Genomic DNA, 27,913 nt, shown 5'->3' on the forward strand with positions numbered 1-27,913 from the left:
CTGCGCTTGCAGATACTGTCTTCCAGCGGATCTCAAACTATAACTCAGGTCTCACAAATTTCATGAAGCAGATAGAGAAACACAGTATGGAGTGCAGCCAAGTTTAGATAGAAAAAATAACTGCTTTAACCCTCCACCACAGAACAGGACAGGACCTACAACATAGTCCAGTGAAATCACAACAGGTATTGTAGTTGAGCGATAACAAGGCCAACAAAATTTATACCCTAGTCCTTTCGAAAAGAGCTATGAGATATTTATTATTACTAGTGCAGAAGATCGCTTACGGAAACCATTCTCTCACCATTCTCTCTCTCACATCACTTTGGAAGGGTGAGATTAAATTTGTATTGTAAAAATTGCACCAAAAATTATCGGATTCTATGACAGAGTGATTCACTGAATCTTGTCTGCTAGTCCTACATTTACTAAAAGCCTCTGTAAGCTAAATAATTGCTGGGGCAGTATGAAAGTAATTATAAAAGAACCATGATTTTTTAGAGTTGGTTTATGAAGAAATTTTTCCGATTAGCCTTTTTGTGAGAGGGGCATCTTATTGAATGGAATTACTGTACTAAAACAGTAATCCACACAATAGGCCCAGAATTGTGGCCATGATAAAAGCAGCATCAAAACACCACGAGATACCGAAAGCTGGTAAATTCTGTTTTTGAAAGGAAGCGTGGTGGAAACTGGAGGAAGCTTTACAGGAAAGAGGGGTTGCTATCCTGAAACTCTGCACTGCCTGGAAGAAGAAATTATCTCTATGCAAACGCTCAAACAGATACCGTTACACAAAGGAGCAAATAAACACAAAAATCCTGACAATAAAACCCTGAACCGCTTTTTGCAGAAGCCTGGAAATTAAAATCGGGAAAGCTCCATCTCCATAGGCAGCGCAGGGCTGCAGAGAGCAGCGTCACACTTTCTTGCTCCCATATTAGTTCATTAGAGAGGTCTGTGACATCCGGTCCACTCGCCCTGACCCTACTCGTGATGAATGGCTTTAATCTCTGGCGTGTGACACCAGTGTTTGCGATTCCTGCAGGTTAATTGATTTCTTTTGGCAAAGTGCATTTCCAAGTCCTGTTGTCTGAGCGGCACGACTGACTGCAGCGGGAAAACAAGGCGTCTCGAAGAAGAAATTCTCCCGTAGCCAGCCAGGAATAGGTAGGATACGGGGCGTGGGGGGGGTGTTGGCCGGGCGGAAAGCTAGCCTTGCCAAAGGTGCGCAGCGCCAAGCACAGATGGGCTGTCACATAGGCGGGAGCTGGACATCAGATTTGGCATCCAGCATGGAGTTTTAAGCTGCTAATAGGAAAGTGCTCTGCCGTCTTCTCTCACAGGCAAACGTGCAGCTAATAACAAATCCTCCCCCGTAAATTCTTCCAAGGAGACCACTGAACCTGCCAGCAACGGCAGACAGGACCGAAGCGACAGCGCAGACACCACTGCGCAGGGCAGGGAGAGAAGCCTTACTCCGCAGCCAGCAGCCTGATTAAGGATACTGGAATAGTGTCAAACCTGCATCAAGCTGCGCTCTCCAGGAACCTGGATGTAGAAGGCCAGAGTGTTTCTAGCATAGGGGCAGGCACACGCAGAAGCAGTGCAGCAAAAGAGGTTTGGGATAAATTACTTTGTTAGCCATTATTTATGACAATTGTTCTCCCCCTGTATCTGAGCCAGTTTGCAAGAGTACCCAAAGGATCAGTAACTGAATAATACAAAATTCATAAACAACCAGGAACCAGACAGACCGGGAAAGGGAAGGATGCTGAAAGAGCGCAATAACAATAAGTCTAAAGCCTGAACGTGTTTCTTTGCTAAGTGGCCTGGCAGTGGTAGGGAGTTGGGACGCTTTGGGCATGAACAGAATACCACCAAATCTGCTCAGGCTAGACAGCAACGGACAGGAGGAAACACATTTATGCAGGAGAAAGCAGAGCTGGGGGATGTGTTCTCTCCTCCCAAAGTACTCCTGAAAACCGAAATCCTCCTCCACCACCTGAGATGCTGCCGTGCTGCGCTGGCAACACAGGCAGTGCAAAGGGACACATTTAAGCACTGTAACTGTGAGCATTTAGGAGGAGGAGTCTTCCATCTGAGTAAAGTGAAAACGGATACAGCGAAGTTGTTCTAGAAAGAGGTGGGTTCCCGAGCAAAGGCTAATGTTATGGCTAAGCATGAGGGTGATTTCATCTGCTGTGTTATTTTACTGCCCTATCACAAATTGGGCCTTTGGCTCCTCGCAACAATAAAAGCCATGCTGAGCACCCAGCAACTTCAGTTCGTCTTGCCCCGTCCCCGAGTGATTGCTGCTTAGACGCACGCGTGAAGCTTACAAACACCATTACAGAAACAGGGCTGGAAGGCAGCCGGCGATCAGTTCCCATCCTCCCGGCTGATGACCAAGCTGGGGCCTTCAGGAACCCAGGGCAGATTCCCCAGGCAATCTGCTTTAGCATTTACCTCCTCCTCCTCCTCTTAGGAAGTTCTTCCTAATGTGTGACCTCCAGTTTCACTTACTGCAACTTAAAGTCCTTACATGGAGATGACAACAAACCAGGCACAAGTCAGTGAGAGGCAGGAGTGCAATGAGGACAGACCCACATCCCCAAAGCTGCAGTGAAGTTCAACTATGCAGGACTTAATCACCTTACAAGATCCGTGATGCGGTCTTGTCTTCTCTACAGTGTTTAAACACCTCATTAGAGGTGGAATGTGGATACCTATGGTCACCAGGAAGCAGAAAGCCTTTCCTTTCTCTGGTATTTGTATGTGTTAATAAAATGGAAGGTGGAACTGCTCATACCTGGCCACTGCACAGCCTGCGGCACTGTTCCAAATCTCTCACCTCCATCTGACATGCTTATGTGATCCAGAAAGTATCGCCCAAACAGTTTGCACACTTGTGTGCACACTTATTTTCCTTCTAGCTGTCTCGTATCTAGTAATGCCAGGGCCTCTCTTTTTCAGGTAGAACAGTCAACTCTGCTGTCCCTCTCTCTGGCTGCACAATTACCAAGGTGTCACAACATGTCTTCATTGCATTTTTTTTGCCCAGCCTATCTACATCTATGTTGTTAAACCAACACAAACCCTTGTGCAGATATACTACAGTGAGATGTATAAAGGGGAAGCTCAGTCTCGCAAAGTTCACATTGACATCGATGCCTGATGCAGTGCTGACATTACGATGGCATGCCTGTGCAGCTGTTCTTGAACCAACGCAAATTCCTTTCACAACCACACCACAAGAGTATCGCCTCCTAATGGGAGCAAGGCAAAGGCAACTTGCAGCCAACACCAGTCTAGCCACCTGCCCACGTATTCAGACATTATACATAGACACTCTTATTGTTCAACAATTATGAGAAAAAGACTAACCCCAGAAGTGTGTATGTCATGTGGAAGCGTCTTCTGAATTACTGTAGTTGCCAACCGTGAGGTGGTCCGAATCGGTTTCTTTACTGAAAAACAGTAGCTTTTTTTTACAAGCTGTAATGAGGGCCTGGGAAAGACTATCTTTACTACAGCCACCCTTGAGAGTATATGTCCCCACATCCACAGCTTTCTTCTTTCTTTCCTGATGCTTCTGTATATTAGAGGCAGTGAGCAGGGCACAGGTAGCAGAGATGGGACTAAGGGATTCAAAGCTGACCACCAAGCTCTATAAGGTATCTCTTGCTCTTCACCTAGCAGTCCACAGGTTCCCCCACACTGCAACCTCTCACCGCAGCTGGCCTGACCTGTGGCATGCCCACGCAAGGGTAAAAGGGGCCTGTGATCTCAAACAACATGCTCCCCTCAAAGACATACTGCCAACAACTGAGATCCACCACAGCAGAAGCCTGTAAAGGATGCCCAGCCAGCATGACCCAAGCCCCTGCACTTCGTGCAGCATCATGCACTCCGCTGAGCTGAGGTTCTTAAATCACAGCCCAATATCCTTTACCTGAAGGACCAAGGCGCAGGAAAAGAGTACAAGCATAACGTTCAGGAGAGAGAACAGGCTTCTGTACCTCCCCGTTTGCGATTGCCAGGTTACTCACTGTTGTTCAGCTTTGGCTCGGTCACTTAGGAAGAAGAGGGCTGTGGCCAGGAAAAACATCCCTCCTAGGACAACGACAAACGGGCAGAGCATGAGTGCATACCCCAAGCTGAGGAACTCCCAGAGCGGGGACTCCTTTGTGCTTTGTCGTATCAGGTCCGAGATCTAGAAGAGAAGGGCAAAAAAAATTGGTCATTTAGATGAAAAAGAAGACAACAATAAAGGTGAGAGAACACGATTCCCTAAACAGCCACCCCCAGAACATGCGCATGGAGTTTAAAATGGACCAGTTTGTTCAGTAAAGGCTGAATGTCCTTTGCATGCTTTAGCCTTGCGCATGCTTTTACTCTTCACTGTGGAGCCTGGGCAACTTCTGCTGCGAGCAGCTCGGCAGGGGCTCTCCTCTCCCTATCACTCTTCTGGCCTGATCTATTATTCTTCCTACAGCCCTCTCCGCCTCCTCCCTGGCTGCTTCAGTGACTGAATCAGCAGGTGTCTAGTCCCACTGTACGGACAGGCCTCCTGGTGCGCTGGCAGTGCCACACAGGCATAGCTTGCTGGGCGAGGGCGCGATCAATCTTCAGCAATTTCCAAAAAGTCCTGCTTACTCCTACACATCACCTACCTTGCAGAAAAAGGAGATATTAAATTCCGTTCCTGTGTATTGGGTGGGAAGGGGGAAATGTCTTTCACAGAACATAAAATGCTGAGATCCCACCTGATTTTCAGAAACAGAGCTCTACCATGGTTTTATCCTTGTGTGTGAGGCCCAGGCCTCCTTCCCCTCTCTAACCTCACGAGCTTGCTGCACTTGGAAGGGCAACTGCGTGCAAGCTGCGAAGGTGCCCCCCATCTCAGACCAGGCCTATTGCGTAGCGGCTACATGCAGACGAAAGGGCCACACATTACCAAGTTTATGGGCTAAGGCAACCTGCATCTTCCAACAACAAAATAGCATAATTATATGAAAGCAAACACAAACTTGCATTGACACAAAGGAGAAGTGATGTGCAATGGCAGTGTTTAGTCCATTATGAAAAGCTTTTGCTAAAGCACAGTAATATTTAATGACTTTCTGCAGATAAAACAATCATATTTTAATATTCCCTGGGCAGCAAAAAACGTTACTCTCTACAAATCCAACAGAACGGTAGCAATAGTGGGTTTGAATCTCAAGACATGGAGTATTTAATTATCCAGCTCTGGTTTTGCCTGTGACCTTTTGTCGAGACAGAAACATTAGTTTATACCAAAAGACAGCAGGGAGTTTGCAGCATAAAATCCTGCTGCTGTCCACACAAACATATCAGTTCTAGAAACATTCAAAGGTTGTAACGCAACCCCTAAACCACTACACTATTGCTAATGAAACAGATGGCCTTAGACATGAACTACAAGCAGAAAACATCATTCGAGGCTTAAATCTAAAGACGTCAGCTAAGTCAAGTGAGGAAATCTCACACTCAGGAGAAATCACCAATTCACAGCCCTGCAGCCAACGGTGGTGACCTGGAAGGAAAACGTGTATGAGGAGATGCCTATGCAGAGCCTAAGCACAACAGAAGGTCATGGAACGATGACGCTCGCAGGGACTCAGGTGAACAGGTCACGGAGCGCGTTTTAAAGGGCTCTGTAGCAGGGTCATTGCTTGGAGCAATGGTGGTCTCAGTGTCTTAATATTCTTTTTCTCGTTCAGCCTGGCTTCTGGCACAGTGAAGGAAAGGAGGAGCAGGTAGCCTGAGGCTGGTGGTGGAACTGTTCTGCGCACAGAAGGGCACAGGACCATCTTTCATGGAGGAGCAACCTGCAGTAGAGAGGAGTGAATAAACCCTGGCACCCTTGTTGTCCCAGAAGAGGGACAGTGTATCTACATAAAGGACTGAAGGTTTTCAGCTAGATTTCTCTGTTCCATTCCCTGCCCTAGAAAGGAGGAGGAGGAAATTTCAGTGCTTCGGATAGAGTTAAGGAAGTGTTCCTGTCCTCTCAAAGAGCACTTTTTCATACTGTATAACAAGATAGAAAAACAGGAGCATTATCAACAAGTCTCATGTGAGAACTGATTGTTAAAAACATCTTTTGACTGAAAGGCAAAAAACAGTGGCTATTAGTCTGAGACACCTATTAAAAAATAACAACAAGGCTTGAATGCGAAGAGAATGCACCCTCAGGAAATTAGCAGAACTGCACTCAGGAGATGGGGACCTCAGCTGATAATTTATTCCCTCTTGTATCCAGACACCTTAGACATCTCCCTTATTCTTTATTATGAACCAAAATTTGGCATTGCATCAGCCCCTCTGCGTGCAATAACCAGAATTGAGGCTTTGCTTTTGCAAAGCTTCTTTCACCTAGAAATTCTAAAACAGTGTTGGGAATGGATACAATTACCCTCCAAGGAGGATCAGACAATAAATCACTCAGCAAATTCACATGATAAATCAGCAGTAGAGGATGAGAAGCTAGACACGTGCTCTCAATTGCTTTATATTGTGGATTACATGACATCCCAGGCTAAAAACAGCTTTGAAAATGTAGGATCTCCAGTAAATAAAACTTCCAGTGCTGCTTTCCCCACACCTTTCCTTCTAAGGCATCGTATCAACCTTTTATATCAACAAATCTTGTTGGTATTAAATCCAACACCTTTGTTTATTCTCCAAGTGCACATTTTAGGAATAGCAGTGTTTCTTTCCATCCCAGGTACCATCCTTCCCACCAAGCCAGCTAAACTTCTAATCTAGGTTTCATATAACTCCCTCACCCAACTCTGCATCTCTTAATTCTTCTACAGCTTTACCAGGTTTCATATATTTGTTTTTGCTGTTAACTTATGCAGTCACTGTTCCCTGTTGTTTGTTCCACTCTGTTAGAAGCCACCTGCTAAGAGTGGAACTTTGGCACCTCCTCTCAAGAGGACACAGGACATAATTAAACACATATGTTCCAAGAATGATACACTGTTTGCCAAATGGTCTGCTTTGTATTGCCAATTTTTCGGCTTTCCAGACTCCTCACAACGACAGCATTCTGAGTTGTCTCCCTGTGATTTGGCATTACCCAATCTAGTGTCATATTTGGTACCTTCTCTGTCACGACTAATAAAAAGTGGGGTTTACATGCCCAGTCAGGGCCAGCTCTTTGTCACTGACTCATGTTTGGGATTCCTTCTTTTCTTCTGCTAATCAGCAAACAACTTCAAAACTTTTACTCCAAACTTGAAACTGGAAAATCAATAAGAAGGCCCTGCTGCTGTTTTGCAGTCTAATCAAAAGTCTTTGATAACATCTTCAGTTTTTCAAAGTTCACATCTTTTGCCTCACTGTGTAACACAGATCTCAGACCAAAAGGAATGACTTCGCTAAATAAACTTTAACTCGTGGCATTTTTATAAGGGAATAGAAACGGCTTGCTCGCAGCAGATGGCAGCCAACTGGATGGAGTCCAGCTAGAGAAAAAGCCCACTTTCCAGAGAACAAACAGTGGGCCTGATCCAAGAAACCAAACTCTTGGTGATTGTGTCTCAGTCTAAGTTCAGAGGACGATGCACGAAAGAAAGGAGACTTTGTTACCTTTGCTTTGGAAGCACGTGCTGTGTTTTTTGGAACACAGGATGAGCGAGTGAGATAATAAAAGCCCAGGTGTGCTCAAGTACAAGAAAGATGGCTTGTTCCTGTGTTACCCTCTCTCCTGAATAGCATGAGCAGTTAACTTAAACAGACTTCCTAATTAGGCAATGCAATGGTAGGCAACATTTAAATCCTCACATCCCATTTCACCCACCTTGGCTCATTGCAGAATCTTACATCTCATCTCAATTCCTCTGCAAGTGCTTGATTTTACTAAATTTCTGACTTTGCCTCTCAGGCACAAATCTTGCTACATAAATGGATATTTCCACTGCAGTATCTAGGCACAAATATCTGGTTTGCTTTGTTACCAATGTGATGCAGTCCAGGTTCTCCCTGGCTCTTTTCTTCAATACGATTCCTTTACAGACTGCGCCTTGTAACCTCACGGTGACACCAAATTGTTTGGGCTCTCCCACTCTGCATTCAGAGATGCATGCAAGAGGTTTCTTTGGATTTTTTTCAAAATCAAATATGAATGCAAGCGTAGACTAGAAACCAAAAATAAGGGATTTTATAAAGGAAAAGTAAACCATTCCCCAGGTCTGTGGGGGAGCACAAACATTTATGCTGTGTTAAATGGCATGAGAAACACATTATAAAAAGAGGAAATAAAACTCATTATTTTATATTAGTTCTGAAAGCTGCAGAAAGAGAAAAGCAATTATATTCTAAAAGTTATTTCACTTTTAACAGTGGTGTATTTGGATGCTAGGGAAAAAAGCTGTAACTCTGCTAATCTTAATTGCGTCCTGAGATTGCAACCAGATTTACTAATTGGCTGGTGACAATATCAGTATCTTGCATTTGCGCACGGTACCTGCGTTTGTCCCAACACTGCGCATAGCACTGCTACCTCTGTGGCAGGGTCATCTGTTTACACCCTTGTTCCTGCCCAGGATTAGCAGACTCCATTAAATAACTGGCGCATCCAAGAAAGCTGCAGTAAATTCAGAGACTCAGTCAAGGCTTCCACTTGCAGTCCTGATTGACTGTGTACGTCTGCTGGAGTTAGAGCAATGCTTGGTTCCAGACAACATTTGCTCTGGTTAACAGAAGAGGTTTGAAAGTCTACTTTCTTCATGTCACCACCTCCCTTTCTCTTCAGGTCTCTGGTCTGCCCATGGATTTTGTAATAGAAGGTTTGATTTTCTTTTCTCCCAACACAAGACTCACTATGCCTTGGGTAACGCGGAAGCAAGGAACGTGGCTCACATGATAGCGCACAGGTACTTAAATGAGTAGGGCCAGGGGGTGCCCACTTACATGATGAAATAAGGTCTGGGGCACAGGACCACAGCTTGGGAGCACACTCTCTAGCAGTGTCCCTGTCCACAGGGAAGTGGCTTAGGAGATACATCTCTCCATGCAGCACAGCCCCCTTCCTGGACTGTACATCCCAGGTGGAAAAAGTCATGAGACCAGATGAACTTCTCCTGAAAAAGGGTTACAGCATGGGGCTGCAGGATGATTTACACTGCAGTAGCTCATTCCTCATGCAGACAGGGCACTAGGCAACTGTGTGTGTTTTCTCATGAGGACCAGCTTCTTTCTGCACTCCTCTAGGGGACAGATACCAATCACCCTCTCCCCTCTTGCTGTTCACTGGAACAAGCTTGTGGCTTAGCAGCAAGAAGGACTTGCACCTTCCTCTGTGTTGCAGAAATTAGACACCTCATTCTGCAAGGTGCTCAGCACCACCAAGACTTGGTGTCTGCACTGGGAGTTTAAAGGCTCCTTGACAGCTCAGAGAGGAAAGCCCTTTGAGATTTTTAGTGCACTGAGAAGGAGAGAGCCAGTAGATGGGACATACCGTGAAATACCGGAGGTGAACAAAGATCAGCTCTGGAAATTGTTCATTCCTTTTTTCTTAGCAGAAATGCTGAGTTTTCAGAGTGAGTTTTGGAACACTTCAGAGACAGTAACAATGATTTTCTGACCATTCATTGTTACTTTAAAAACTCCTTCGTTCAGTAAAATGCAGCAGTCTGTGGCAGCAATGTACTGTGGAGGTAAAATGGTCTTGCGGCCCAAATAGAATCAAACCGTGCTAATCTTGTGTGGCATTAAGATATGTATTCCTGACCATGCTGAATCCAAGTTGACACCTTTGAAAACTATTTCCAAGAGCTTTAGTGTGAATGGAGCTCATGTGGATTCCCACAAGATCCTCAAGCCAGACCACTACTGGTATTTTTTCCATGTCCAGTATGGTGATACTGGATTTTCCTTAATGAGATTCTTTTACTTGCTTTAAGCATCCATTTTTTATAAATACCCAGAACCCACATTTCAAACCAAAGTCACAGGAAATGACAGGTGCACAGCAGTTCTGGGGGGAAAAAATAAGAACAAGCTGTGAACCCTTGGCAAAGAATATTTTATATATGGGAAGTCATTTGGTTTTTTTAGGGCAAATTTAAATCTTCTCTGTTGCTGAATCAGCAGAAATGGAAAGCTTGTTAACTCATTGCAATAAGGAGATAAATCCTATATGGATTGATCTCCAGGTGCTTGACTTTCCCCTTTTTTGCAGCTGCCAGCCATATCAAAGATCTGGGCTTTCCATGCACTATGAAAAAGGCTTTTAATTACTCAGCTCAGCCAGGACCAGGGAATTCCTGAAGTTAAAACTATTGCTTCAGAAAAAAGATAATAAGGGTGAGGGGCTGGGGTCTCTTTTTCTAGAGACTACTACCCTGACATGCACATATGAGATGTTAGACTGCAAGGGCAAGGTCCATTTAAAGCATCACAATCTGAGTCATATGCAAGAATGATTGTGGAGGAAAGCCTTTAGATGAGGAGTCATCTTGTTTGTGCTCCAGAGCAGCAGGCAAGCAGCTGGTACTTGATAACAAATCAAAACATGAATGTGTTTCATGTGTCGTCTGCTATCTCTCAAGGCTGAGATGGGTGAAACGGAGATGATGTATCATGCATACACGTGCATATATTATAAATATATAATATATATATATATGAACACAACTGTATACTAGAATACTTCAGTAAGTCACTCATGATGATAGAAGTACTCGCAGCAATGCTTCCCCAGCCACTGATTCTCATTATCTCCAGCTTAGTGCCATCATGGGGCCCTGATCACATGACGGGAAAAGAATTCAGGATAAAGACAAACTTTCAGGCTGAGCTTTCAAATGCAGTACCAGTGTGTGTGTGTGTGTGGGGGGGGGGGGAACAGCTCTTAAGAAGTAGTATTTGATAAATCGTTAGAAGAAACACTCATTGAAAACTTAATTTTGCCCTCATAGGAAGCAAGCCCCGAAAAATGAACAAGTTCTCCAGGAGACATTCACTGGAAAGCGTCCTAGGGCAAGAGGGGAAGCAGCTTTCATGAAATCCAACATGCTGCAGGAGCTAACAAGAGAGACACCTCTGCTCCATCCCTGAAGTCCTACAACGGCAGTGGAATATTTTGCACAATTTCGTTACAGAACATGCTCTGCCTCTTAGAACTGCAAGTCGTTTTCCCCTCTGCTTTGGCAGAAGACACAGTACAAGGTGCTCACTAGCAAGCACACAATGGGCCATATTTGGGGTAAAGCTGTACAGGTCAGACAGGGACAAAAAGCCTAAACTGCAGCATCACATCGCAATGATCCACTTTCCTGCGCTACCCTGCTTTTAAGTCAGGCAGCAGTGGATTTGAGACCCAACAGGTAATGAAGTTTTAGCCTGGTGGCCTTTTTTAATCTAGTCAGCCAAACCAGAAAAAAAATGCTATTCCAGAGTAAGCAAGTCCACAGATCTATGGCGGAGTAGCCATAGCCTTTTAAACCATACTACACAACTTTTAAACCATAATACCTGAATTCAACTTCCTCAAACAGACAAGTCTTTACATATACAACTGCTTTCTATAGGTATTTAATATTTACTTGGATAGGTAAATATCTTTGAAAGTAAATTGGCAAAAAGGCTGTCTCAAACTGGGACAAGAAGGCTGTGAAATCTACAGCTCCAATTATAACTTGCATTAAGGAAGTATCTCAATTGCTGCATTTACTACCATTTTCCTTGGGATGCCCCTAATCAAATGCTGATCTGCTTTGCTGATACTCTGCACCAGTGATAATTAACACTGTTCTGCTAACTACTTGCTAAAGGAAAGTCATTAACATTCTTGCTATTTAAGTAGCTCATTAGATCTAGTTTATCAACCTACTCACACAAGAAAGTTGGGGAAGAGAGAAAAGTGGAGGGTGACAAGTGATAGACTTACTGTTAAAACTCTTCCAGGAAATACTCAGAGTTGCACAAAACCCCTTCAAAACAAAACAGCTCAGATTTGCTTACAATTAATTGCAAGGCCACTCACACTCAGACCCTCTTTTTCAAAAGGAGACTTTCAAAGAACAGATGCCTCTTCAGACACTTGTGGTCCCTGCTGCCAGGGAAAACAGCATGCTGCAGCACTGGGCCCAGCACTGGGCCCCAGGTCTACCGAGACGAGGCTCTCAGAGACCCAGCAATTCAGCTCATGTTGCCATGTGCATAACTAGAGATGGATAGATGAGGAGACCCTTTGCAGGACCGCCAGTACACAGATGGTGACCTGGGTGCCAACACACAGATCTGGGTGCCTCCTTACAGCGTGGAGCTGCAGGGCCCGGCCATACCCTCCTTGGCCTGGCATGGCTGGAGGTCGAGATTCACATATCACACTGAAGAAGCAGCAGCTGTGGGGACCCAGACAGGTGGGTATCACCCCCATGACCCTCAGGAGTAGCTTTTAGCCCATCAAAAGGTGCTGGTGCAGGAGGTACCAGTGATCACTGGCACGTAAAACACTGTTCCTCACACCTTGATGCTGCCAGGTGACAAACAGATACAGGCAGATTTCAATCCCTAGACCTGCTGGACAGCTGCAGAGAAAGAATTTAATAAAGCAGCAAGGTAACAGGGGAGGCAACAGTGCCAGGGCACTCAGGACAGCTTGTGCCTGCAAAGACAACTCCCCTGGCACATGGAAAGAGAGCAAAGCCTGCAGAAGGTGCTGTTTCTCATCACAGCCAGAAGTGGAGCAAGGATGGAGGAGGAGAGCACTTCACTGCTCAAATAGGAAGCAAATGAAATGACAGGCCTGGAGGAAGAAAAGAAAATAAGAGTACCAAGGCATGGCCTCAAAACAAAAAACGATTGTCTGCACTGGGTTTTAGTGAAGCAAAAGAGTATGTCAGTAAGCGGAGGAAAACTGCCGTTTGTGTGAAGAAATAATGAAATCCCTGAGCAGGGAAGACAGGTACATGTATGTGTGTGCACAGACGCACATACATACACAGACCCACTGGCACTTCTTTTAATGATACAGGGCAGCAGAGATACAACCAAAATTAATAATGCAAAGAGCTGGAGCTATGATCCACTATGTGAAGTATTAACTGTATATCAAATTCTGCTGTTGGCTACCTCTGCACAACTCAGAAGAGTTTGAAATGTGGCCTGGGAATTAGGGCACAGGAATAACAGTTAGAAGAACTTTATCTGATATGCTGCACTTGTGGTGGGATTTGAGGTACTTCTTTTAACTGTTTTGTGCTTTACTAACCACGTCTGCACAGGAGGACCTTCAAAGGATAGGGAAGTACTAAAGATACTTGGCTGTAGCACATTGAACAGATGAAAATTCTCACTGACTGTCTCAACAACAAAGCATGGAGTTATACTCCAAGTCGTTACACATTATTTATTTAAACTCTGCAGGTTATCACAAACATCTTGAAAAAATTACAGCTATCTAGGAATAACAGCTCTCTCATCTAATGAAATACTGAAGCAATGCTTCTTGTTTATGAATGACCAGGCAGCACTGATTTACAGCAACTGATCTCAGTGTTTGGCAGGCAGCAAATTGCAGCTGCCACCCTAAAAACTGTATTTGCATAGCTTCTTTGCAAGACAATCTTAAGACTTTTTACCATAATAAAATACCATCAAAGTTATCAATTTAAAGAGACATGAAAAAACCCACACATACAAGCTTCTTTCGGCTTAGCTTTTAAACAGCAACACATACTTGGTGCTTCAGGTGATTGTAAGGAACCATATAAATGCAGAGCATGAACATTTACTGCACTGCAAGATTTGAAACTCAGGGAGACTATAGAAAAATCAGAGTCTGACCTTCAGCTCTTTTGGCACACCATAAGACAGAGAAGTACTCCCACATACAGGACTGCAGCTGTGAAATACCTTCTGCTTTCCACATACGGATTTTAAAATCAATACAACATTTATTGGTACCCAGGAAACATACAGGGACAAATGGCTGAGACGGCTTAGTCCTGCAAGGACACAGATATCTGAGTCTATATAAGAACACCACTAGAAAGTATCTCACTGCGACCTCCCCAAAACAATACAAGATTCCAGCCATATTTTGATCAAAACATTGCTCATTTAGTGAGGGAGTCTCAGATGGATGGTATTTTGTAAGCTGTTGGATGAAATGAAGAAATGGCAGATCTTGGGGATCAGAGAAACACCTCGCGTGATCAAGAGGCTGAACTTCACTAGGTGCTGAGCATGCTAGTTACTGAGGTTCGTTTTCTCTATCCTTTTTTCTCCCTCCCTCTTTCCAGACCTACACCCTGCTCTTGGTCTACCACATGGCAACTCTGGAGTAACAGCAATTTGAGTTGATGTACTTAGGGTGAGGATTTCCAGAGGGACTATGGGGACTAGATGCCCAAATTTCACTTAAAGGCAACAGCAGTTGGTTGCTTAATTCCTGCAGAACGCCTTGAAAATCCTACTTGTAATTCAGACCATTTGTCTAACCTGCTCCAGTGAGATTTCTATCCTGGGTTAAGGTCTCCATCCTGGAACTCAGCGGGACAATTCCAGTGACAGGAGCCTGCAGACTTAACAGTACAAATTGCTGGCTTGTCGCAGATCTAGCGGGGAAGCCAGCTGTTTGCCCTTTCACTTTAAATAGTATTTGCTTTTGGGTGTTATGCGAAAGCTCCAATTGACCTTTCAACTGTCACAGCACGGGGATGAGTCAGCCGAGCCAGTGCGGAGGCAGCAGAACTGGATGCTGGTGCCACGAGCGCTTCGCTCCCAGCCCCCTTTAACAGAGGCTTGGCTTGGATAGTCTCCTCCTCGATGACAACTGCCCAACAATTACAGCATTAGAGAAGACTAAATCAAAATCATAATTAATTTTTTCCCAGTCTAAAGAAAGCCCAGGGCAACCAATTAAATTAGCCGAAAGCCCAGGGCAACCAATTAAATTAGCCTTATCCATATTTCAGGCAGGCATCCTTAAGTAACTCACAACTTGCTTGGTCTTTAAATACCAGTATGGCAAGGCACATTATTTTCTACAGACAAAGTCCTTTTTAATCTGTGACACTAAAAAGCCCTAGGCAACTTTCAAGTTAACTGCAATCATTCAGGGTCCTGGCCCCTCCTCCTGGACGTCCCTCTTCAGAAAGAAAAAGAAAGAACATGCAACGGAGTCACTTGAGACAATCCTGCCTGCCTCTCATCGCCTGCCGCTTGCAGCGTGCCAGCCTGCTTATTTCATTTCCCTCCTTGACATCCTCTCCCTTCCTCAAGCCACCTCCCCTGCACAAAGCAGCATCTCCCAGCGATTTGCTCGTTCTCACCACTTTCCAGTACTTTCTAAAATAAGATCATTTCTCCTGGGGTGTCCAGGGCATTGAAGTAAATAAAGACTAAGCTGAGTTATACATATTTATTCTCTTGGGATATTTCTCAGTTCCTTGGTCCATTCAGTCTTATCTGCATCTCTCTCCATGTAAACTTCAGAGAGCTATAGAGGAACTATGTTTTTTTCATGAGCTGGCATTCAAAAGTAAACATATATATGTATATACAAACATACATATATATAGTGTATCATTCACTATATATACACACGAGCAACCTCCTTCGGGGTGAAATATCTGCCCAACATCTACAAGATGAGAAGAAGCAGTGCCACAGCTGAGAAATGCAGCAGCCATGTTGCACAGCAGTACTCAGCCAGAAGAGCACATCAGTTATGTTTGTCAGGTGCTGGCCCAAATTAGGATCCCAGTTAAATCATTAGAAAAGTGTTGCTCCTCCAGTCACAAGAAGGGTGGTGCCACTTTGGGTTTTACATGGAGGTTACTATATATTATAAACACTTAGCCATATTCTCAGTGCATCAAACTCAACAGAAAGGTGCTCGGAAATAAATTGTCTCACTATATCTAGATTTCTTTTCCTTCTTATATTCCTCAAGGTTTATATTTTCAGCTGGGAATGTTTTCTGATGACCAGCTTTTGGAGCAGGGTCTGTTGTTTCACTCCACACTAGGATTGTGCTGGACTAAGAGGGGTCTTTAATCAGACCAAAGCCAACAAGTACAGCAGCAATAGAAAGGAAACAAAACATACAAAAGAAAGCAAAACATACACCTCAATTCTGCCGTGGATTTTGTACCATCATTTATAACTACACAGAGCAGGTTTAAAATATCAGCAAATCAGAACAGCTGCATGTTGCTACTCTCAAGGAAATATTTGCCTTATGAGACCAGACACACAGTTAAATAAACACACCACTCTGTTCCAATCTAATTCCTAATGGACCTACGTCCACACCACAAAAGCCACCACTCTTCTCCACAAACTTTACAAATGCTCTAGGCTAAAAAGATTTAGAAGCTCACCTCTTTTCCCAAACTTCCTTCCAAGTTTGAACTGTAGCCCACAGATAACATAATCACGCAAGAAAGTTGCACTGCTGCGAACCATCTGATTCCCATTCTGCTGATAAATACAGACCTGCCTTTCCCAGCATGGTTTAACTTGGTATTTTAGACAACGAGTTAGTAAATAAAAACAGACGTGGGCAAACAACCCTGCCAAAACCCACTGTGAACACTTACAAATCCAATCAGATAAGGACTGCCAGCATCTCCCAGGAGGTGTGAGGTGAAACTCTGCAAGGCCACTGCGGTTGCACGGCGTGTGGGAATGACCACATACTGCAAAGAAGAAGGGGAAGGAAAATAAATACATAAGGAAACTCGGCTAAAGAACCTCTCCAGCTACCGTGTATTGCTCAATTTATTTCCAGGTTGGGATAATGTGAAGAAGCTCCCCCAGATTTCAGTGGCAGACACAGTGCCACAGGTGGCTTGGGCAACCGGAGAGCTCTGTGACCATTCCCAGCTTTCCCGTACCCCAGATGGCAGGTGTTTAGGAAAGGAAGCTCTGTCTGGTCCTCTCAACCACATTGAGTACATGGAAGTCACTAACATCATGGGCTCTGAGGTGTTTCAATATGCTGCCCAGAAAGTTATTTTTCCATCAGCCAAGTATTTTGCTCGGCTGATGGGGACAGCAAAGTCTGAGGTTGCTCAGCACTGCCAGCCTTCAGAACGAGGGACAACTTTGCTGAAAGCTGGGATGCAGTGTTTTTTCCCCACATTCAAGGTAGGATTTTGTTTTCTAAGCCATAAACAATTCAAATTAGTATGGAAGACCGCACATCCTCACTTCTCTCTCAAACTGCTTTATTTTTCTCCCAAGGATTTGGGATTCCACTTGTGAAAGTTAACAGAGACACTTTAGGTAAATTATCCAGAGCCAAGATATTGTAATTTGGTCTCTACTTCTCTTACAGGACATGACACCCAAAGCCAGATTACACAGTATCAGTTTGACTCCACAGTTTCAATGGAAAACATGTATTATTTCTCCATTACGGGATCAGGCTTACAGAAAACAGATCTCTAACCGTGGAGGGGGATGAAAGATTGAAACAAATAAACAAACAAAAATCCCCACAAACAAAAGCCCACAGTCCTGTGGAAATATCTTAGTTTTATATCACACATTGAAGAGCAGAAAAAAGTAATTGTCTCCTGCATAAAACTTGTGAAGCAAGCTGGCTAAGAACATCTGCACCAAGCCCATATCTGCCAGTTCAGAAAGTGAGCCTATCTTGATGTAAAGGCTGTAAGTACTGAAGAATTCACTAGGTCCCTACATTCAAGTGGTCTTTTTTCCACTTCCAACCGCCGAACCTTGTTCTGCCGTTTTCTGTTTCTTTGAAGAGCTATCTGCTCTGCTGGAAAAGACTCTCTTGTTTAGCTCTTTGCAGACTGTGATCTCTTTTACTGTTCCTCTCTCTCTCTCTGAAGATAGGCTATCCATAGTCTTTCTCTAGAAGGCATGCCTTCCCAGCCTTCAACTCATTCTTGCGATACTTTCCTGAAGCCATTTATTAATTAAATGTGACATTTTGGAATTGGTATATCTCTAGCTAGAGCTGCACAGAGATGAATTTACCTAGGTGACTGAGTTACAGAGAACTAATTGCTTAACAGTGACATATCTCAGGTCACAGTATTTGAAGCACTGTTTCAGTGCTGATCACTTCCTTTCAGGGAGGAAGATGAGTTGCCCTGTCTCTGCTGTGGAAAGCGTTACCCATAAAAAAAAGACCAGCATTGAGAAAATCCACAGGTAAAAGAGAACTCATGCCTCTTTACAATGATCACCTCATTTCAAATGGATACCTTTTGGAATTATGGGTAGAATTAAATTAATTGCTTTTTCTTAGGATTTTACCCATATGCCTTGAGAATGACCTGCCATTACTGGTTTGACAAAGCAGCAAACGCATATTGCTAATTCACTTTGATGCCTCATGTTAAATCAGTGCACTCTTAAATTCTTATGGTGCAATAGAAGAATGAAGTACGATTAGCTCCACAGCAGCCACCCGGCTATGGATGTTAGACACTGTCCTCCTTTTTGCATCAAGGAGCTCAAAACAGACTTAAAGATTCACAGAATTCCCAAGAGGAAAATAAGGTCTAGCCTTTTTTGGAGGCACAGAATCATACTGAAGATCACACTGTGAAACAGAAGAGGAGCAACACAATTCATTACCATTCCCCAAAGACACAGGGTAATGGACACAACATGAATAGATTAGATAGAAGGAAAACAAGAATGAATTACTGTTGTTCTTCCCACCTGGCCCCAGTTCATAAAGGTGCAATGGAGAAGGACTCTGCAAGAGTTGTTTGGGAAAAAGGCATTTGAGAAGATGCTGCAAAACTCTACCTAATTCAAGAGGGTAGAGCTGGGCAGATGTGAGAAACAATGAGTTTTAAATTTACTTTAAAATATTTTTCTTGCTATAAAGTTCATGAGAGCTAAGGAAGAAAAGAAAGCTTGCCTGGCTCTATATTCTATCAATTTCTTAGCAAAAGGACAAATTTAGTCAAAACACATCATTTTCAATGAGTGGCAGTGAATTAGTACCAGCTGGAGAGAGAATTTGGAATGCTACCTGCATCCTACATATGTGTATGTGCCTGTATAGATATATATACGAATATACATTCACATATATACTTATTATAAATAATTTTGCATGTACATCTGTATTAGGTATACATACAGTTTAGCAAATAGCAATAGAGAGTTCCAAAATGTTCTCATTTTGCCTAGCTAAAGAAGTTATGGATGGTTGAAACAAGACTGCCATATACTTTATATTGCCAAATAACTTCTTAAGTTTAGCCTGGAATTCTAGTGACCAAAAAAGCACACAGCAAAAAAATGAACATGAGATTTTTCCTCCTCCTCCTCCAAAAGGATGTTGGAGAGAAAAAAGGCTCAAAACAAGCTCTCCAAAACACACACAAAAAAAAAAACACTCCACCCTTATTCCTGCTTTAAAAGTATTTTATTTCGATGGAGCGGAAATAGTTGGCAACAAACATTAGCTGCTGTTCTAGGAAGACAGCAGTAAATTACAGCCCTAAACAGGCATTTTGATACTAAAATAGACCTAAATTCAAACCATACATGGCCTGGTTTGAACATCCCACAGAAACTGGAGGTGGGAGAGCCACAGCGGGCTAGGCGGAAGTCCGTGGGATGGTCCTGGTGCATCTCTGGCTCCAGGTTCAGGCGCGCACAGCACGCAAGGAGGCTGACCAAGCAGCTCTGGCAAACCTCACCTCTTTAAATAGAGGTTCAGAAAGGCCATGGTTTACTACTGACATTCCCTTCCTGTAGTGAAATCGGCAGAATTAGTTGTCCTGAAAAAAAGTGAAGTTAAACAGGCAAGTCAAGGAGAGATCACCCTCCCTCGGTAAGAGGCCACATGCCAAAGAGGTAAGTTCTGATGTTTATGTCTTTAATGGAAAACTCCGTGCTCTAAAACAATTTCACAATTTGATACTCTTCTGGGTCAGATGGGAATCTTTGAGACACCACATGTTGATTTCTTTCAGCACCAAAGGCAAAGAAAACACAATCCTGGCTGCTGGCAGAGTTTGGGAATAGCCTAGGTGTCCCTGTTGTAACTTGTTCAGAAGAGGTAAAGGCTGTGGTTGAGAGAAACCCTTCACTAAAGCTAACAATTCACAGGTAGACACTGTCTAAAAGAATACTTGTAAATGAAATAAGAGGGCTGGGCTAGTCCCCAGGTCAAAGCACAGCAGAGAGAAGTGCGCAGTTGTCTACAAACCCTTGGCCCCCAGGGGGATGCTGAGGTGGCCCTTGGCACATCCCTCCTGGGCAGAGCTGGCACACGTTTGAAGCAAGTTGCGTGCTTTCACTCATAAGTGCTTCCTGCCTTGCCTTAAAATCTAATCCACAGCGATGGATTAGATCTATCGATCAGGGATTACCAGTGTGTGGAAGCACACTGAGAGAAGCAATAATGAGAACTTCTGGAAATGCTATTTCTTCACTGGTAAAAACAGGACAGCATTTTATACTGTAAAAATAATTGTCTTAAATTTATATGGAAGGTAAACAGAATAAAAGCATACATTCTCCCACGCCATGCACCAGTCAGTCTACACCTGTTTCAAGCCTAAATTTTAGGCAGAGTCTGCCTCCACAACAAAACATTAAGGCTCATGTCCTCCACAGCAGCTCACGATCATTTAAAAAGAACTAATGCTATAAAAGGAGGAGGAAATACGGGGAGCATTTTTGCATGAGCATCATGGGGTTTTGCATACACTGGAGGATGGCTTTTTGCAACAAAGACCTAAAAGGACTGTGATCTCAATAGCTGAGGCCCTTTCAATTACCTACTGGCTCTTACACAAAAATGCTATCAAGCCTCTGTCCATCACCTTTATTTCTGAGATGAGCTGTGGAGAAAAAAATCCACTATTAGGATTAGGACTATTAGGACTCTACAAAGTCCCCAGCACTCAAAGATGAAAGCACTTGGCATGTCTCAATGTTACACGCTTGCCTGCTGCACTGCAGCTCATTCATTATTGCTGCTACAAGGCAGTTTTAATGCTACTTTGGGGTTCTGGTAATTTTGAGGCCAATTTGCAAAGATGGTCGATAAAATCTGTTTCATAATTAGCATGCACCATAAGAACCACCCGCCCCCCCCCCCCCCCCCCCTTCCCTAAGCACCATCTGAGCATGTGCCTGGGAGGAGATTTGGAGAGTTGTGCTCAGGAGAATAAGGCCTATTTTGTACAAATTTGCATTTGGAACAAATATAAGCTTTTAAAGTCTCAGGCAGTGTAGTACATTCTGCAGTGCTGACAATTTATCAGATCTAACCCTTACCACCTTTTACTGCAGACAATTTGAGGAGCTGCATACAGACTGCCACACCAGCAAGAACAGAAGAGCAATGGAAGCGTGAAGCTATGAAAAGCCAACATTTAAATATGAAGATAATAAGCAAGCATCCTGGGGAACTTAAGCTTGCAAAACCTCTGAAGCTCCTTATCAACTTGCCAGATAGGGCTCTTAGGCAGTCATGAGATTTGTAAATTTTGGGAGAGCTGTGATAAATCACTTAGGATGCAGTTTCCCAAAGCCTCACTTCTGGCATAAGTCTGCTCTCACTGAAATCCATGGGAGCAGAGTTCAGCCTATACTAAGAGCTTTTTATCCATGAAAATGGGATAATATTTATGTATATCATGAAGGTGTTTGTTAGGCTTACACTAATAATGCTTTTAAACTTTTTACCAGCCTCAGGCAAGTACTAACACACATCTGATTACATAAAATAAATAGTAATCAGTAGAAATTAATTTGTCATACATTTAAAGTGCATCTGGCTAAAGCCTTTCCACACCTTTCTCTGGCTAGGACTTCTTATAAAGCTGTCCATCAAATGTGGTTATAACCCTGGCTCTCACCTATTGTCTGACTAAACATCCTCTCAAACCCCTTGTGTAATATAAATGCGCTTCAAACCATCTCTTTACAGGCTTGTATTGATCTAAGTGGATGTTTACATTTATTTATATAGCAGTTTTACAGGCCTTCTTACCCTGATAATAAATTGAGCTAAACATTATATATGACAATCAGTTCATTTATCTATACAGACAAAGTGAACAGCTAGTTTAAGAGTTGGCATCAGTCAGCAATTCCAATTTTTAACATGTTTGTAGGTTCCTTCCTATACTTTCTCTCATTTATGGTGTTTTGGAAATCGAAGCTTAGACATTATTTCCACTGGTTTCTTGTGGAGTTCCTTTGCACTACAGCAATATAAACTGCAGATGCATCCCTGCAAAACGCAGTGGAACATATGACGCCAGCCACATAAGACAGATGTCAAACCCTATAAAAGCTATTAAAAAGCTTGATCCTGAAGCCTCATTGAAGTCTACACAAATAATCTTAATTATTAAAATGTAAGAATGATTGCATCCTTAACAGATTTGATACAACATAGCGTTTGTGAGAAAAATGGCTTCAGGCATTAGCTTGAGATAATGTTAGTCAAGTTTCAGATTTTCAGGTCAAGGTACAGATTTTCTGGAGGACCCTGAACATGTCTGACAGGTACCCTCTGTCCAGCTGAGCTATGCTGGCAACAGAGATTACTACCCCAGCTGCTCATGGAGAGTCCCTGCTGGAGGACTGCGCATGTGCCACATGGCCAATCCCTTACCTGTTTCAGCCAAAGTTGGTGAGGATATCAAAGATCTGCTGTTTCAGCCAGTCCAGCTAAATTTGACCAGAGAGAGCTGGGACCACTCCTGCGAACATCTCAGCCAAAGGCAGGATGGGAGAATAAGCTCTGACAGGAGGCAGTAATGAGCAACTACAAATATTGTACCATAATATCTTCCTCAGATCAGCTGTCCATAGACTGCACATCTGTCTAAATGTTCAGCTACAACTGAATGGATGGCCATAACAGTCCTGAATGTGGCATAAGCTGCAAAATCCACGTTAAGTACATAGTAAACACCTGTTCTGCCTATGAGGAACTCCATCATGCCATAGCTAAACTGGTAGGAGGAACCAAGCTCAGCAATTAAAAGGGATCTGAGCTACTGAAGTATATTGACAGCCTTCGTTTCTCTGTGCCTCCCGGCCATCTGAGAGATGTGGAATTAATCACACTGCCCAACCTCACAGCACGTTCTCTGCCCAAATGAGTTAAGGACTGAAAGTTCATCAGGTAACGCAGTTCTGGCAACTACAGCAGTACCTTAAATATATGAACACAGCCTTTAACTTAAATCTTCTGCTGAAAAAAAACAAAAGTTTAACAGAAGCTTGAAGTTCTTCGTTGAATGAATATATCAACACCAATACCTTTATATCTAGAAATACTGAGCCAGACTGTTTTTTCATCAACATTTGCACAAACAATGAATACAAGTCAAGGGAGTTTTCTATGGATGCCGGTCTAGTGATATTTTTAGCTCTGTCAACAACCTGCCAAAAGACCTCAAGCAATCCTGTAATGGTTATGTGCCCTAATATCTTTTTTTTTTTTTCTTCACACAATAAGCAACAAGTAACCTCCCTCACAACGGGACTTCAAGATACAGCATATCTGAAAGGCTCTGTAATCCTCAGATGCAAGCATCTAGAAAACATGCAAGGTTTTCTAACAAGCATCCAGACTATTTCACATGAAAATCTAGTTGTTGAGGTCAGCTTTCTGATTGGAAAGACTGTAAAAGTTTTATGGCGGAGAGAGAATGGAAAAAGAAGGACATGAGGTGAAAAATCTCTGACAGCTTCCTCTTGGAAGAAGTGGACATAGTCCAGAAATTCTTTATACTTTCTTTTCCTCTCTCGTCTCCCAGAGGTGGTTTTCTATTGTGTATGTGTTGAATGGTAGGTTCGCTGGAGTTAAGCCAAAGAGAGAGGGAGATGGCTGCCTTTGTGGCCAGAGGAGGGAGGAAGGGAAGGATTTCCTATTACAGAACAAAGCTAATAGGGATTATTGATAACAAAATCCAATAATGTGCTGACTATTCAGAAAAGCTGGCTGAATTCTTCGTATGTGGAGTTTTGCACAAGTACTTAGCATTTGGGGAAACTATTTGATGGGGAAACTATTCCTCTCCTTGTTGCTCAGAACAAAGGAAGAGAATTCCTCTCTTTCTTTCTCTCCCTCTCACTCTCCTTTTTTAGCAACAAAAAAAAAGGCAAAAAGAGAATAGGCTGAAGCTGGGACTAAGCATTTGGAAGAAACTGTTAACTTCAGGTTGTTCTTACAAGCTGACAAGCTGCTCTGGACCCCAAAAGAGAAAGATGCTGTTCCAATGTGCACTCACCATTAATATGTCTGCTGTGATAGCCCAGTTTGAAAACAGAAGAGTTTCTCCGATAAAAATGCAAATCTGTTGTAACAAAACACACAAAAAGGAAAAGATTTATTCACTTGGCATTCAAAGGAAAAATAACTTGTCACAAATTTTCCTTTGTTGCTTATATGTCTCAAGCCTTCTCAAAGGATTCTTCTGTACACGGTACGCTCCTCGTTACTGTTCTGGTTTATCCCAAACACAGAAATCTATAGATTTTTATCTGAAGCCTGAGGGGGTTGGCCTGCAACTTCATTAGTGCAAACTGTTTATGATCTACAGAAGAGCTAAATAAAAGGCCGACACCTTTGGAGACAGATGAACATGACAAACCAACAAGAGAGACCCTTGGGATTCCACACTTGAATAATCAGTTTCAAAAAGCCAGTTAGAAAGGGCAAAAAGGCCACAATTCCCCAAAACGCAGTCAGTTTCATCACTAGAAATCAAGTTGTGTTTTAGTTCTGTAGCAAACCAGATGAGGTTCTCTACTCGCTATATGCAAGACCCCTTCCCCCGCCCCCCCCAACGCACCAGTTTCCTTTTTGAGGAGGAGATAGTTCTAGCCATTGTAGCAACAACTTAAGCACTATATTGGTTGATACCTGTTTGCAGTCAACAACCTGTATATAGCTACAGTCAACATAGGACTTAAGTATGGGCTTTGCAGCATCAATCTCTTACAGGGAAACGTAATTCTTGGCTCTTTGTAGAGACAGTGAACAAGATGCACTGAAAACCCTATGGCTGTAGCTCAATGAGACCATTTTTTTCTGGGGGTTTAGTATAAACAGCCACCACCTATCCTTCCGACGTCCTGCACATCTTCCACACTTACTCCTATCCCCATATTGTCTTCTCAGTTGTGCTGGTACAACTGTGTCAAGCAGGTAGTCAGGTAACCGAAAGAACAAAGAATCTTTTGAGGAGGGGGAATTGTTTTACTTATTTTTAACCCAAATCCCTGATGCAGTTCACTAAATGGTTCCACAAACACTTGTAGCAGTTGAGGAACTGAAATGATCATCGAGAGGAGAAACTATTAAATCTGGTCCTATCATTGAAAGAAACGTTCATCAAACTGCAACCCAATGGAGCAAGGGTGATATGGCTTCAAGGGGAACACTGTCTCCGTTAAAAAGTTTCTTGTACATATTTCAGTCATCAACATTTTGCTTTTAGGCTGTAGGTTAACAATTTAACAAAGACATGAAAGTTCAAAGAAATGTAGGTTCAACAGGAAGAAACAAGAAGAGAAAATCTTCTCCATAGGCTTTTCCATCTTCCTTTGAATATTGTGAAGAGCAGAATATATAGATGACACATTATTCAAATAATCAGGCTCAAAAGTATCAACTCCCTCCAATAAGAAAGCAAGCAAGAATAATTTACAATATCTCCACCAAAGGTCGTTCTTTGCCCAGCTAATCCTATTATTCTATGTGGCAGGTAGAAAGAAAATCTTACTCCTGGAGTGCCTGTTGGTAGATAGAGATTAACAACTATGGAAATCTGGATTCAGGTAACTGAAGATTCCCCTTTTAATTATTATACGTTCTTTCATATGTTCACTTTTTGTTATGTTGAATAAGGCACAATTCATTAATGGAACAAAGCCAGCAAGAAATACATGGCACGCTTGGCTTTGAGAAGAAATTCTGATGGATAACATTTTTGCTTTTCTTGTGAGTTTTGACAGGATCTGATAGTCACAGCCACTGCCTCAGTTCCTGTTGATGGCATATGCGCAGTCTGGGGTGGGAGGAGAAGCTGGTGGTTATGGGCCTGATGTGACTAAGGCATTTGTCTTTCCCTCACTCTGGCTGAAATGCCTAAACCCCTCAGACCACCATGTCACTGCCACAAATAGTTTGCTTTATTTAGCCAAGTCTTACGCATTGACCTACAGAAAGCTTCCTCTATTTGTTTCTAAAATTATCTTTGTTTCCCATACACTCCCCTTCCCCATCCCCTCTTTTTGTGACTAGCTCTGCTTCCTCTTTGGTGGTGTCTGAGCCAGCCATTATGGCCCAACTGGAGAGCAAGGAAATCTCCTCTTTCCATTTTCCCACTGTCCACTGGTCTGCCTTGAACTTGGTCTCACTGGAAAGGAGGACTACTGACTGGAGAAACATAGATCCAATGAATCAAGGTGCTGATAGAAGTTGAGGCTATAGGGCATGTAGCAAGGGCATATCAGAGCCCCAGGTGGGCTCTCATGACCACATTGAGATTGCCCTATTACAGCTTTAGAGCCACTGTTGCTGGAACTCTGTTGCTGGATGGATTAAAGTGAGCTTGGGAAAGATGCAATCACACTTCTGAATGCAGCCTCGACATGCCCTGTCTTTTCATAAATTATTATGAGCAAGCAACTGCTTGCCTTAAGGTAATACAAATTACACACATATATACATACAAATTATTACACACAGAAAGTAAACCTTGCCTCCTCCTGCAGGAATTCAGCATAAGTCTTATGAACCACTAAAATGCTACAAACTTCAGAGCACACCAGTTCTGAATCACTGAATATGTATTTTACCATACACATTTTCATGAAATGCATGCTTCATATGTGGATACCGACAAAAGAGAAACAGGAACAGGAGGAAGATCAAAAATCAGGACAAAAAGATACTGACATTGAAAAAAGTCAGTCCTTCAGCTGCTAATGGGGATTTATAAAAATGAGTTCTTCTACTGCAAAGGGCATATGAGGATATGTGACATTTCTGCTGGAGAGAGGCTATAGGGACGCTTACTACAAATAGAGCAGCCTCCAGAGCAGATCAATAGCTCCCAAATGGCCACAGTTTTGACTCCTCACACACTTTTAGAATCCTCATTTTACACTGAGATTTCAACTGCGGAGACATACTGTATCTTCTGGATCCAGCTGCATTTTATAATACCTCAACAACTTCATTTGGCATCCAGTTCCTTACCTCTGATGAGCTGATAGAAGCTATGTCCTCGTCAAGTTTTTCTCAAGAGCTGCTTATGTGATCAGAGTTAGCAAATTCTGATTCCCAGTAATGATAAGTAAAGTAGATTTTGGAGAGGTCACACCAGCAGATCTAAACTGGTTATAAACTACAGCAGATTCTAAACTACGGCAGATAAACTGCTTCCATAGCTATCTGCAAAGTGCATATCTGTCTACATCTTCGTTGTTTGAAGTTCTCTTTGACACGTGGGGTAAGACTCTCACATGTACTCTTGAATCTTAAGCAAGTCTAACTCCATCTCAGCACTGGGCAATATCAATGCCTCAGAAGTATATAAGCAACCAACACTATGTCAATAGAAAGCTCCCTAGAGCTGAGACTGAGAAGCTGCAAAAGCTCTATGGCAAGGATTTAGCCTGGGAGTTGCTGTTTCTGAAAGATCATAAAATGTCTTTGAGGAATTGAAATAGAAGCCGAAACTGAGGTACAACAGGAACTTGAAACAACGGCAAAAGAACACAAAACATTTCTCTCTAGTCGTCTTGAGATTTAAACTAGATGTTCAGTCTGAAAGCTGCTGTTGAAATGTCTGAGCAGTGCGATACAACGTTGCCATACAGCTAAATGGTTTCAAGTAATAAGTTTGAAAACCAACATTTAAGAGAGTTATACATTTCAGAAAAAGTG

The 27,913-nt window shown here is 42.9% G+C and overlaps 1 protein-coding gene across 5 annotated transcripts in view; it reads right to left on the minus strand.

Annotated features, from left to right (window-relative positions):
* LOC104146252 (SPNS lysolipid transporter 2, sphingosine-1-phosphate) overlaps positions 1-27,913 on the minus strand; it is a 143,471-nt gene that overhangs the window by 18,649 nt on the left and 96,909 nt on the right. Inside the window, exons 9-12 of one of the 5 annotated variants that reach the window (XR_011134856.1) lie at positions 24,246-24,311; positions 16,587-16,685; positions 4,155-4,216; positions 3,388-3,470 (exon numbers count right to left, since the gene is read on the minus strand). Coding sequence is in view for 2 of the 5 variants with exons in the window: in XM_068910102.1 (XP_068766203.1) it covers positions 4,053-4,216; positions 16,587-16,685; positions 24,246-24,311 (329 nt within the window). In the remaining 3 variants the exon portion in view is untranslated. Of the gene's footprint in view, positions 1-3,387; positions 3,471-4,052; positions 4,217-16,586; positions 16,686-24,245; positions 24,312-27,913 lie in introns of all 5 variants that reach the window. The other 4 variants (XR_011134854.1, XR_011134855.1, XM_068910103.1 and 1 more) reach the window with 4 other exon arrangements.

The sequence above is a fragment of the Struthio camelus genome, chromosome 16, assembly GCF_040807025.1.
Source record: "Struthio camelus isolate bStrCam1 chromosome 16, bStrCam1.hap1, whole genome shotgun sequence".
Lineage (NCBI taxonomy): Eukaryota > Metazoa > Chordata > Aves > Struthioniformes > Struthionidae > Struthio > Struthio camelus.